This window comes from Musa acuminata, chromosome BXJ2-7 (genome assembly GCF_036884655.1).
Source record: "Musa acuminata AAA Group cultivar baxijiao chromosome BXJ2-7, Cavendish_Baxijiao_AAA, whole genome shotgun sequence".
NCBI classification, from domain to species: Eukaryota; Viridiplantae; Streptophyta; class Magnoliopsida; order Zingiberales; family Musaceae; genus Musa; species Musa acuminata.
Genome location: NC_088344.1, coordinates 1,569,766 through 1,583,983, shown reverse-complemented (window position 1 = coordinate 1,583,983; position 14,218 = coordinate 1,569,766). Strand labels below are relative to the sequence as shown.

The 14,218-nt window shown below is 42.1% G+C and overlaps 2 protein-coding genes across 3 annotated transcripts; both read left to right on the top strand.

Moving 5' to 3' along the window:
• The first annotated feature begins 3,491 nt into the window (after positions 1-3,491).
• LOC135586994 (receptor-like serine/threonine-protein kinase SD1-8) lies at positions 3,492-7,682 on the top strand. Of its 2 annotated transcripts, none has more exons than XM_065115845.1 (7): positions 3,492-4,830; positions 5,590-5,712; positions 5,795-5,961; positions 6,032-6,242; positions 6,320-6,557; positions 6,639-6,789; positions 6,854-7,682. In XM_065115845.1, exons 1-7 carry the CDS (start codon positions 3,546-3,548, stop codon positions 7,160-7,162), a joined length of 2,484 nt encoding a protein of 827 aa, XP_064971917.1. In that variant the 5' UTR covers positions 3,492-3,545; the 3' UTR covers positions 7,163-7,682. The 2 variants fall into 2 exon arrangements, with proteins under 2 accessions (XP_064971917.1, XP_064971916.1); XM_065115844.1 differs by having other exon boundaries at positions 5,792-5,961.
• Positions 7,683-11,773: 4,091 nt separating this feature from the next.
• Positions 11,774-13,272, top strand: LOC135618017 (receptor-like serine/threonine-protein kinase SD1-8). Its single transcript, XM_065118918.1, has one exon. It carries the CDS (start codon positions 11,774-11,776, stop codon positions 13,142-13,144), a length of 1,371 nt encoding a protein of 456 aa, XP_064974990.1. The 3' UTR covers positions 13,145-13,272.
• The last annotated feature ends 946 nt before the right edge of the window (positions 13,273-14,218 follow it).

Below are 14,218 nucleotides of genomic sequence, written 5' to 3'. Positions count from 1 at the left end.
TGTTACGATATCTCAAACTTGGACAAGATGACTACTTGTACTCACATTGTTCGAGGTCATGCAATACGATGTTGCATTGTACAGAGCCACTTTGGAAAGTTCAAAATGGTGTCGCTCAGCGCGCATCCATGTAGGTTGGTCAATTTCCGAGTGAAAGGTATGAGCCAACCGCCCGATAAGCCAATGGCCATTAACAGACTTTGTACCATCGACCTTTGTCCACAAGTTTAAAAACCAACCTTTTGACCAACATTAGAGAGGGAGACTTGGAACACTCAAACTTCCCTTAACACTTATCACCTAATACTAAATTAAGTTTTAGAGGGGTCGAGTCTGAAAATCCCCTTATCGACTTCGACATGTGTGAAGAAACTACTAGTCATAAGTGCCCTGTAAATCAATTACGTGAATAATGATATGTGCAACATAATACATATTTTTTATTATTATTATATTATTTCACATTTTATCACTTTTATCTTGTATGCTATATATATTATGATGTGTTAGTCATAGGTGTCATGCAAGCCAATCACATGAGTAATAATACGTGTGATATGACACATAATATTTTTACTTATTATTATTATTATTATTATAGTCCACACTTTACTGTCACCTGTCACATGTGGCGATATGGTGAGTGCTGGTCGTGCTGTGTTTAAGAGATTTAGTTCCTTTTTCCTTCCACAGATTGAATAGATTAGAATGTAACTCATTTGGGAATTCCATGAAAATAAAATAAAAACACCATTAAGGCCTTGTTTGTCTTTGTGCATCATATTTTTTGTAAACTCAACTATTATTGCATTTGGAACTTATAACTAAGAAATGAGAGGATGTGGTCATGCACTGAAATACCTATACCTTGTGCAAGTGAACCAGAAAATGTTCAGGTTCTCACAAGTTGTTCTGTCATTCTCCATCGTGTGTTTCTTGTATTTTACATGGTCCATCTCACTGTAGATGCTACGTTAGTGATGGAATTCAAAAGACCCACTCTGTGAATTCTCAGTTATTGAAGACTGCCTTTCATTTTCGTTATTTCACTTCCCAAAGCAGTTGTTGATAGTGCTTCATTGGTTGCTCTTAGTTAGTATTTGTATTGAAATGTTCTCGGTTATCGAAGACTGCCTTTCGCACATCCATTTAACATTTTAAGATATCATTAATCTATATATGCTATATTTTCTAAATGCAGGTTAGCAGCTTTTATACAGGATTATTGTTTAAAAGCCTACGAATATGTTTGTTGGGCTGACAGCCCACAGGTTTAGCTTATATTGGGCTTTAATAGCCCACGTTTCATCTCCTTTTATCTAACTTTTAGGAGGGTGTGATGATTACGATTTTTTAAGAGAAAAATTATAGCAGCAACTTGTTTAAAAAAAGGAGAAGAAAAATAAAGAAAAACAAGAGAAGAAAAGAGAAAAAGACAAGAACAACATTAGATCTATGATAGATTCTTGCTATGATTACTTGGGAAAAATTTGGATATTATGTATAGTGACGATCCTTATTTGACAGTTATTTTCTTGAGATTATTACTTGAGTTTTGGGCAAAAGACTAAGATTTATATATTTATTGTTTTTATAGTGGATTATCTATAGCTTACCCCGTGGTTTTTACCCTTCATGTTAAAGAGATTTTTCACATAAATATGATGTTATATTTGATTGTGATTCTATTTAATTCCGTCGCGTATTATGGCTTGCGAGTATTTGTTGATATACAAAAGTTTATTTCTTTTTATATCTCATCAACTAGTATCAGAGTAGGGTTTTGGTGATTTAATTTTTGTGTTTGAATATGGAGGTCAGTAGTGTTTCTTGCATGATTAACTTGAATGGAAACAATTAGATGATATGAAAACCAAGAATAGAATATCTCTTGTATTACAAAGATTTGTATGGACCTTTGTAGGGAGATAGTGTAAAGCCCACAACTATGACAGATGATGAGTGGAAGATGTTAGACCGAAAAACAGTTAGGTTTATTCGATAGTGGCTCAATGACAGTGTCTTTCATCATGTTTCTACTGAAAATCCTGCATATTCTCTTTGGAAAAAGTTGGAAGGTCTCTATGAAAAAAAAAAAGCTGACAACAAAACTTTCTTGATCAGAAAACTTGTGAACCTAAAATATAAATAGGATAATACTACGACCATAGTGTAGGGTGGTGATTGTTTGATTTTGTCTTCTTCTCATAATATTTTTTCTTTTGTGTGTCAGGATCTTAAGTGGGTAATTAACACAAGTGCTTTTTTATCATGCTACACAATGGAGGGAGTTTTTTTGCTACCTACAGGTTTGAAAATTTTGGTGTTGTCAAGATGGGCAACTATGGTACAACAAACATTATTGGCATGAGTGATATCCACATAAAGACCAACTTTGGTTATGAATTGATGCTTAAGGATGTGAGGCATGTGGTTGACTTGAGACTGAATTTAATTTTAGTTGGAAGACTAGATGATGATAGTAGATTTCATAGAGGGCAATGGAAGCTTAGTAAGGGTTCTCTTGTTATAACTTATGGAAAAAAATATCACACCTTATACATGTTGCAGGCCAAAGCTTATGGTGAGCAACTGAATGTTACATAGAAAGATTTCAGCATTGAGTTGTGGCATAGACGATTGTGACATATGAGTAAGAAGAGGTTGCAAGCTCTTTTCAATAGAGAGATATTGCCAAACCTCAGAGGTACATATTTGAACCCTTGTATTGATTGTTTGATTGGTAAATAACACAGAGATTCATTTGCTAGTCCTACTTTGTCTAAAAAAAATGCATGCCTTAGACTGTGTTTATACAGATGTATGTGGTTCTTTGAGGGCAAAAACTCCTAGTGAATCTATTAATTTCTTGGTATTAGTGTTGTACTTTATTTTGTCACTTTTATAGATGATTTTTCATGAAAAATTTAGATCTATGCTATTAAGACCAAAGATCAGGTTATTAATATCTTAAAGAGTTTCATGCTAGAGTTGAAAGGGAGATAGAAAAGCAATTGAAATATATAAGATCGAATAATGATGGTGAGTATATAGGATTATTTAATGATTATTGTAGATCATATGACATCCAATATCAGATGACAATTTCTGATACATCTTAACATAATTCAATTACAGGAAGGATGAATCGCATCATTATGAAAAATATCATATGTATGTGTTTACAGGCATAACTACCCAAAACATTTTGGGATGAGATTTTCAAAATTGTAGTCACCGTATATATATTCTTTTGTCGATGTGTCAATAAAATCAAGTTAACATGCCTAAATTCTCTTTATTTTTTTTATAGATTATCATGGATCAAAATTTTCCAATGACAAGCCATGGATCTTTTTAGGAGACCTACTTATCACCTCATATTTATTTGAAAGAGTCAATACCGACATAAGCCTCATCCATCACTGCTAGGCCATTCGATTCAAGCCAATTAAGTGAAAGAAACAAGTCATTCTACAAGCACGCCAAATAAATGTACAGCATTCGACTTGCTTCTGAGGCTCGACCACTAGGAATAATTGATCATGTGGAGTCTCTCCGGGGCCTCCTTCCTTCTCTACATCCTCATCCCTCTCCTCGGCCCCTCCAATGGAGCAGACACCTGGACTCTTGACCACCCCCTCGCTGACGACGGGCAACCCTTGATCTCTGTGCGCGGCAGCTTCGCGTTGGGCTTCTTTAGACCCAATGGTTCTGACAGCCGCTATATCGGGATATGGTACCACAAGATCTCAGTCCAAACGGTGGTGTGGGTCGCCAATCGCCAGCGTCCTGTCACCGGCAGCCATGGAAGCCTATCGGTGGCGGCCAACGGAACGCTCATCATCACTGGCGAGAACTCGACCGTCGTCTGGTCCTCGCCGCCGCTCGCTCTTTCAGACCCGGTGGCGCAGCTCCTCGACGATGGGAACTTTGTCGTCAGGGAGGCGGATGCTAATGCTAGTGATCCGAACAGCTTTGCGTGGCAGAGCTTCGACTACCCGACCGACACGCTCCTGCCGGGCATGAAGCTCGGGTGGAACCTGACGACCGGGTTCAACCGCCAGCTCACGTCGTGGACGAACGCCAGCGACCCGGCGCCGGGCGAGTACACCTTAGGCAGCGATCTGCGCGGCGATCCCCAGGTCTTTGAATGGTCAGGGACGCGTCAGGTGTGGCGCGGTGGCCCATGGAATGGGGTGCGTTTCGCCGGCACCCCATCGATGGTGTCCTACAACAAGATCTCGGCTCAGTTCTTCGTTGACGCCACCCAGGTCGTCTACGTCTTCCACACGATCGACGCATCGATCGTCTCCAGGGTGGTCATGAACCACTCCGGCAAAGTGGAGCGACTGCTGTGGGTCGACGACAGCAAGTTCTGGAACCCTATCTGGTACGCCCCAATGGACCCATGCGACACCATCTTCCCATGCGGCCCCAACGCCGTCTGCGACACCAGCAGGCCGCTGCTGTGCGGCTGCCCGCAGGGGTTCCAGCCGAAGAATCCGACCAACTGGGAATTCAGGGACGGCTCCGACGGGTGCGTGAGGAAGTCGGAGGTAGACTGCCGGAACGGGACAGACGGGTTCGTCTTAGTGAGCGGAGCGAAGCTACCGGACACGTCGAGCTCGACGGTGGAATGGGTCGGCACGACCCTGGACCAGTGCAGAGCTAAGTGTTTGAAGAATTGCTCGTGCACGGCCTACGCTCAAGCCAACATCAGCGGGAGCGGCAGCGGGTGCTTACTATGGAGTACTAATCTCACAGATCTGAGGGTGTTCGGCAGTGGAGGACAGGATCTCTATGTCAGGGCGGCGGCCGCCGATCTAGGTATGTACAGCTCGGTCTCGCTTAGTTTAGATCGCTGGCTGCGGGAAGCCCGCAGTCGCCAGCAATTCGGGGCTGAAGCCTGTTAGCGTCGACCAGAGAGACGGGTGATGGCGAGGGTTAGCCATGATCGATTTGCTTTATGATTCATAATAGGGAGGGCTGCAGCCATGATTCGCTGCTTTGAGTCAGTCTCATCTAGAGAATCAAATATAGTGGCGCACATTAAGGTATAATTTCAACGAATATATTAGAAATTAAAAACTTGATTTCTATATATTTGTTCAAATTTTATGAAAAAGTTCATGTACTTTTATTATATATTGGTAAAATAATATCAACAATAAAAAGGACATGGATATATAAAGCATGAAAACATAGAAGAGAAAAACAGAACTTAAATAAGAAAGAAAAGTAAGAAAGTCAAAAGTCAAAGTGAATAAATTTTTTAAAAATTACTAATAAAAAATGAGAATATATATACAAAGAAGGGATAAAAGGCATGTGAATGTAAGATTATAGGTGTTGCTTGTAAGACCCATATATACCTTGGAATCAATAATCAACAATGAAGCCGCCATTTCGTTACCATTTGTGATATTTAGCTCATAGGAAAAATAGTCCGAGGAGTATTTGACATCTCTGAACGTGGTCGTGCTAAAAGTATGATGCTAATATATACTGCATGCTTCTCGAAGGTTTTTATCTGAGGAGAACATATAATTTTGTTCTTGTTTTCATATGATCATGTTGATGTTTCAGACTCCGAATCAAGTCATCACCGGATCCATTTAACCGTGATCACTGTGATCATTGCTCTCTTCATCTTAATCCTAGCTTTGGTCGGTTGCTGTGTTTGGAGAAGGAAGAAAAGAAGCAGCAGACGTACCATCAACACTTGTTCTTCTTTACCTTGTTACCACCACTTGATAGGAAGTCTTCATCACCTCTTGTTATTACTCAGCAGGTATGTCAGCCATGGCCACCTCCTTCACAGACCGACATAACGATGAAGGAACAGAAGCGAAGGTCTTGGACCTCCCGTTGTTCGATCTGGGAACGGTCGCGGACGCCACAGGCAGCTTTTCCATAGAAAACAAGCTCGGCGAGGGGGGATTTGGTCCCGTGTACAAGGTAGGGAATCGACCGAGTCTCGCGGTTTACAGTTTCACCAATTTGGCTGCTCTCAACCAGAAGCTCGCAGGGTAAGCTGGAGGACGAGCAAGAGATAGCTGTGAAGAGGCTGTCCAAGACATCGGTGCAGGGCATCGATGAGTTCATGAACGAGGTGGTGTTGATCGCCAAGCTACAGCACCGTAACCTTGTTCGCCTTCTTGGTTGCTGCATTCAAGGAGAAGAAAGGATGTTGATCTACGAGTACATGCCCAACGGAAGCTTGGACTCCTTCCTCTTTGGTGATCAGTTCATCCTTTCACCTTCTCATGGCATTTTGCATCTCCATTCATCACTCATCATGAGAATCGTTGCTCAGATAAAGCCAAGGGTTGGTTGCTGAACTGGCCAACGCGTTACAGCATCATAGTTGGGATTTCTCGAGGTCTTCTGTACCTCCATCAGGATTCCAGATTGAGGATCATCCACAGGGATCTGAAAGCTAGCAACATTCTTCTCGACATGCACATGAACCCTAAGATATCTGACTTCGGCATGGCAAGGATATTTGGAGGGGACGAATCGGAAGTAAACACCAAGAGAGTCGTCGGAACATAGTAAGACTTCAAGAACACATAATACATGTGCATCGTGACCAGCAGAATCAAAGACGCTTCTTACTCTTACCATTACTGCAGCGGATACATGTCTCCCGAATACGCCATGGATGGAATCTTCTCCGTGAAATCTGATGTGTTCAGTTTAGGCGTTTTGATACTTGAGATCATCAGCGGCAAAAAGAACAGAGGAATCTATGACTCGTCACGCAGCCTCAATCTTCTGGGATACGTAAGTATAAGAACTCATCGTCGTCTTCCTCCCTCGCTGTGCCACTAACACTGATTGCCTTCAGACGTGGAGCCTATGGAGAGAAGGTAAAGGCATCGACTTGGTCGACGAAGCCATCGGCGACTCGTACCCCAAGGCGGAAGTCTTGAGGTGCATGAAGGTCGGCCTTCTGTGCGTTCAGGAGCGACCGGAGGACCGACCGACGATGTCGTCAGTGCTGTTCATGTTGGGAAGCGACAGCGCGCTGCTGCCGCAGCCGAGGCAACCGGGCTTTGTTGCCATGAGAGGGCCGCTCGAACCCGATTCCTCGAGGAGCAAGCAGGACTCGTTGTCCATCAACAACGTGTCGGTCACGATGTTTGAAGGTCGATGATGAATGCCCCAAATAAACATAACAACGAAATGAAGTAGAATCGAATCCTGCAAGAGCGGTTAGACTAATTGGTGCTTCTAATTAATGCCATGACAACATGATAATGAAACAAATATCTCAATATTCTCGACGATGCAAATATTGGCATTGAAATGTTCTCAGTTATCGAAGACTGCCTTTTGCACATCCATTTAACATTTTGAGATATCACAAATCTATATATGCTATATTTTCTAAATGCAGAGCAGCAGCTTTTCTACAGGATTCACCTGATCGTGCAAAGGCCTTGCTGTGGTTCTTGTTGGGGGATATGTTTCGCTCCAAATCTTTCCTTCGATTCTCCCTTACGTAGCCCTTCTTCTCTCAAGTTTTCAATTGGAGTTTTTCGATAGCTTATCATGCAGTAAAAACACCTATATGCTACATTTGATCATATGTATCTGTAAATCTATATTTATTTATCCAGAATATCTGTTTAGTCTTTTGATACTTTTTGTCTGAAATCCATCTTTTTTCTTCCCAGGAGAGGGCAAAATTCCTCTTTCTCATCCCAAAAGTGCTCCTTGATGCTTAGTCCTAAATTTAGATTACTGGGTACATTTAATTGATATTGAAAGGAAACCAAGAAAACGTTTGGTTGGGTGTTTTGTGGCAGCAATTATGATAGTTTAGCCTATACCCTTAGGTTACCATACACTTACTTCTCCAGTGCTGCTTTTAGGGAAGGAGGGAGAAGCATTATCATTAGTGGTTGCATCCTTTGACGTTTGGCATTTTCATTACTAGAAAGAAAATAGAAAGGAGAAAAGACAGAATGTAAGATACAGTTTATGCTGAACTTGTGTATAAACTTGGGTACCGTAAGAACTCCAAATACTTTGTTTCAGAGGGAAGAAAATATGAATATATGAAGTTTCATGTGATCATGGCTTCTATTCACATGTATGTGAGGTGTCCTTCTAAATTGTATTCAAGAAACCTGATGGCTATTATATAAACAAAATTTAAACTCCAACGAGTTGAACAACAAAACAAAAAGTTGAGAGTGCGAGCACTCGAACTCCTTGACGAGTTACGTGCGAGCTCTCGAACTCCTTGACGAGTTACGATGAGCTTCGTTGAGAAGGTCCTGGACTTCTTGATTAATTTTGATAGAATTTTGATAGAATTTTTGATGAACATCCAGACTTCCGATAACACTCAACTCAACGAAATCGTGTTTTTGACTCTGGAACTTCATTTTTTTTTATGCCTTGCTATCGTAGTTAATCCTGCACAATTAAAACTCATTTCGATCTAGACAATTATTACTAAGCTAATCAAATATTATTCGGCATGTTATTGGTTCATCGACGCTTCTTCTGATTCTTCGACGCATCGTCCTCTCTTACGGCCTATTGCCCAATCAGCTAATTTACCTCCGCAACTTTGATTTTCTTGGTGCAATATTCACTCTTCTTGACCCGATGCCCAAACTCATGGCTCGAAGCCTTCCGTTGATATGACGACCGATCCTTCGACGCGACGTCTAAACTTCTGACATGTTTTTCTTTGGCCTAATATGATTCTTCCTGCTTTAATTGTCTCTCCCTGATCGAAGCTTCCTGTGTCACTCAAAACGTATATCAAATCATAAACTCTATCAATTAGTTTTATCATCAAAATCTAAGATTCAATACAAGGATGTCTAGTATGAGTACTCCACTTTTTTTATACCAGATTTATAGGTTTGGAAGTTCCAAATCTAGTACAACCAATTATTGAGAGTGACAACCAACCTTATGAGGGCTATTGAGTGTCGATAGGAGATCATCCGCTTTCGATATTATGAGAAAAATATCTTGTGTGTTCTTGCTCAAATAAATCCTTAGCCAAGGTCATTCAAATTAAGAGAGAAAGAGTTCTCCGGGAGAATCCGATTAGAGCGAGACTTGAGGAGAAACCGTATGAACCTAACAACACCATGCCCGCTATATAGTCTCTGAGATATTAGATGAATGAGGGATTATAGGTACATGATAACCGATGATAGATAGGTCCAAAGGATTGGATTCTTCTGTATCGTCTAGGGACTACGACGTAGTGGCCTAATACGTCCATAGTTGATGAGTCGAGTGAATTATTATAGAGATAAAATTCACTGAGCAAGAAGAAGTTCTAATATGTATGACTCACGGCTAGCTCGATATTGAGCTCAGAGGATCACATACATATGGTAGATGTTGCGATGAGTAGAGGTTCGGATATGAGATATCCGCTAGAGCCCCTATCTTATTATTGGATCCCATGGATGAGATCCAATAATAGCTAATAAGAGATTATTGGGTAGAGACCCACTAATCTAAGAGGCTTGGGTAATTGGATGGAGATCTAGTACCAAATAGGGTAAGATTCATTAGGGTTAACTAGGGAGCCTCTATAAATATAAATATGAGGGAACTAAAGGCCCATAGGCTGGGGCTTCTTAGTAGCCACCTCCTATTCTCCTCTCTCATTCTCTTCCTTAAATAGTAGGCCCGAAGATTTGAGGTGCGTCGTTGCAGCCCTGTTGTGTGGATCATCACTAGAGAGGAAGACACTTGATCTCCTTTATCCACTCCTAAAGATCTGCATGGATTTAGGGATATATGATCTCCCTAGTTAACACAACTATCTCACACGTGATTTTCTGTGTCGCGGGTTTTTGTGCACCAATCTACGTACGACGACGAACACAAATTGAAAAATTAGGGATTTTATTTTTATGTTCTTCCGTTGCGCATGTGATGTCGCCTCTAGATTTCCCAACACGAATTGGTCTCAATATCATGATCTCATCATAATCTAATTCCCGTTGTATATATTTAAACACATTACAATATATATTCATCATCAACATAAAGTAATAAAATATCATAATAATAATAACCAAAAATATTATATAGCATTTTGCATGTGTCATCACTCACGTGATTAGCTTACATGACACCTAGCATTTAGTATAGGCGACACTCTGAAAGCTCAGCCCCCACCCCGGAGCCACTCAGACTCAAAATCACTTCAAATCTATCTCGGAGTCCCTTAACAACTATTTCAAAATCACTCAAGAATTACCTTAGGCTCAAACCACGTAAGGTCGATAATGAATTCTCTTGTAGCATAAAAAAAAAAAAATTGGACAGTGATAGATAAAAAGCGAATGCTATATTGTTAAAGAAAGATGCTGATTGAACTCTTTAAGAGTAAAGTGAAGATAATTCACACATTAATAAGAAAATATTTTAAAAATATTCATATGCAAAGAGTATATATTCTGGGTTTACTTTACAACTTCGTAACTTAAGTTTTTGTACTGAATTGATATTTGATTTGATATATGTTAACTCTAATCAATTTGATGCACTAAGTACTGTCTAATATTTTTGGTAATTTAAGATTTACATAGTAAAAGTATGTGGGTCACTAAAGTGAGGTCAGCGTGCTTCATTTCTCCTTGTTTTTGTAGACTATCATGGATCAAAATTTTCCATATGACAAGTCGTGGATCATTTTAGGACTCCTCACCGCTTCATATTTATTTGAAAGAGTCAATGTGGATCACTAAAGTCAAGTCAACGTGAGTCAATATGCCTCAATTCTTCTTGTTAAGGTATACTATCATAGATCAAAATTTTCCACATGACAAGTGGTGGGTCTCTTTCTGGAGACCTCACTTCCTCCTATTTATTTGAAAGAGTCAACACACAAGTCTCATCAATCACTGTTAGGCCATGCAATCGTAATTGGATTCATGCAATAGTAGAAGGAAAGACATTCCATCGCTGATTATCATGGATCAAAATTTTCGACATGACAATTGGTGGGTCCTTTTTACCTTACTACCTTATATATATTGGAAGAGTCAATACTATTCTTTCTCACAAGCATTATCAATCACTGTTAGGCCATTCAATCGTAATCGGAAGACATTCCACCGCTGACTAATTTACTTCTCGATGCCTACATATAATACAATTAACTTGTAGGATTTGTACGCGATTATTCTTTTTAATTGAATCTTTATAATTTAGATTCATATAAAATAATTTTAGCTCGATTTCATGATAGATTTCTATTGTTCAACACATAATTAGGTTTGATATCAATAGATTTCTAGTCAAAGTCTTTTGATAAGTAAGATTAAGAATTTAAAATCTTATCCGATATTTTTTTTTGTGTGGTACTAAAGGTGTCAGCTAATTAGTTAAAAGAATTTTAAATAATTATCATAATTTTTTTAATTTAATCTTCCTCATTTATTAAAAAAATAAAAACAAGAGGAAGCGATGTCGACAAGTTGAAATGACATGTCGGCTGGCTAGATGAGTTACAATGCCCGCAGCTACGTTTCATATCTCCCTTAGCACTCTTAAATACTATTATTATAATGCAGGGGTAAATAAGAAGTATAGAATTATCATTGCCCTTTCGGAAGAAATCAAGTTAATATGCCAAATGAGCGTAAACAAGTAAATGGCGTTGCGATGATGTTAAAGAAAGAAACTAGTGTTTTCCAGAAGCACGCCAACCAAATAAATGTACAGTGTTCGGACTTGCTTTTTAGATTCGACCACTAGGAATAATTAATTGACCATGAGGAGGCTCTCTTGGGCCACCTTCCTTCTCTACCTCCTCACCACTCTCTCCTCCCCCTCCAATGGAGCGGACACCTTGACACTTGACCACCCCCTCGCTGACGGCGGGCAAACCTTGATCTCGAAGGACGGCAGCTTCGCGTTGGGCTTCTTTAGCCGCAACGGTTCTGACAGCCGCTATATCGGGATATGGTACCACAAGATCTCAGTCCAAACGGTGGTGTGGGTCGCCAATCGCCAGCGTCCTGTCACCGGCAGCCATGGAAGCCTATCCGTGGCGGCCAACGGAACGCTCGTCATCACCGGCGAGAAGTCGACCGTCGTCTGGTCCTCGCCGTCGCTCGGGCTTTCGGACCCGGTGGCGCAGCTCCTCGACGATGGGAACTTTGTCGTCAGGGAGAGGGATGGTAATCCTAGTGATCCGAACAGCTTTGCGTGGCAGAGCTTCGACTACCCGACCGACACGCTCCTGCCGGGCATGAAGCTCGGGTGGAATCTGACGACCGGGTTCAACCGCCAGCTCACGTCGTGGACGAACGCTAGCGACCCGGCGCCGGGCGAGTACACCTTCGGCATCGATCTGCGCGGCGACCCCCAGGCCTTTGAATGGTCAGGGACGAGCGCAGTGTGGCGCGGTGGCCCATGGAACGGGCTACAGTTCACTGGCGTCTCAAAGATGACGTCCTACAAAATGCTCTCGTTGCAGTTCGTCGTCGACGCCACCCAGGTCGTCTACGTCTTCCACACGATCGACGCATCGATCGTCTCCAGTCTGGTCATGAACCACTCCGGCACCCTTCAGAGGCTGCTGTGGGTCGACGACAGCAAGTTCTGGAACCCTATCTGGTACTTCCCAATGGACCCATGCGACACCATCTTCCCGTGCGGCCCCAACGCCGTCTGCGACACCAGCAGGTCGCCGCTGTGCGGCTGTCCGCATGGGTTCCAGCCGAAGAATCCGACCAACTGGGAATTAAGGGACGGCTCCGACGGGTGCGTGAGGAAGACGGAGGTGGACTGCCGGAACGGGACCGACGGGTTCGTCTTAGTGAGCGGCGCGAAGCTACCGGACACGTCGAACTCGACGGTGGAATGGGTCGGCACGACCCTGGACGAGTGCAGAGCTAAGTGTTTGAAGAATTGCTCGTGCACGGCCTACGCACAAGCCAACATCAGCGGGAGCGGCAGCGGGTGCATACTATGGAGTAGTAATCTCACAGATCTGAGGGTGTTCGGCAGTGGAGGACAGGATCTCTATGTCAGGGCGGCGGCCGCCGATCTAGGTATGTACAGCTCGGTCTCGCTTAGTTTGGATCGCTGGCCGCGGGAAGCCCGCAGTCGCCAGCAATTAGGGGCTGAAGCCTGTTAGCGTCGACCAGAGAGACGGGTGATGGCGAGGGTTAGCCATGATCGATTGCTTTATGATTCATAATAGGGAGGGCTGTAGCCATGATTCGCTGCTTTGAGTCAGTCTCATGTAGAGAATCAAATATAGTGGCGCACATTTGTTAGGATCGAGAGCACTAAGAGGGGGGGGGGGGGGGGGGGGTGAATTAGTGCAGCCGAAATCTTACAGCGATTAAAAACCAAAAGCTGCGTTCGTTCAATAAAAGCTATTATGATGCAAAAGCTAATTCTCAGTTTGTATCTAAGTGCAGTTTGCGTCTAAGCGCAGATTGCGTCTAAGCGCAGTTTGCGTCTAAACACAGTTTGCGTCTAAGCGCAGTTTGCGTCTAAACACAGTTTGCGTCTAAGCGCAGTTTTGCGTCTAAGCGCAGTTTACGTCTAAACTCAGATTTACGTCTAAACGCAGTTTTACGTCTAAACGTAGATTTACATCTAAACGCAGATTTACGTCTAAACTTTGAAACTCGTTTGTATACTCGCAGAAGGCAGTATGCAGTTGAAATCAAGACGTAAACGTGAACTGAGAACTGATGATTGTGAGAGGAAAGCCGATTTACATCTAAATGCAGTTTTACGTCTAAATGTTGAAACTCGTTCGTAAAATTGTAGAGGACAGTTTGCAGTTATCAATAGGATCAAAATGTAAGTGTAAACTGCAAAGAAACTCTTTCGTAAAAGCACGGAAGACAGTTCTGCAGAATCAAACGTAAACGTAAACTGTAATGTACGAAAATACGAATTTACGTCTGAATGCAGATTCGGAAGAACAGCACTTAGAACTTGTTCGTGAGAGCGCAGAGAGCAGTAGTAATGGAGGAGGTTTGCAGTAATGATAAAGTGCTCAAAAATAAACGCAAACCAGAGATTTAGAGTGGTTCGGTCAGCCTTGACCTACTCCACTTTTGGCTTCCTCCACCGACGAGGTTGCCGACGTCAACTAGGGGCCTTCCTTCAATAGGCGAAGGCCAAACTTCCCTTTTACAGTTTCTCTCCTTTTGACAGGCTCAGGAGACAACCTTTACAGACCTTTCTCTCC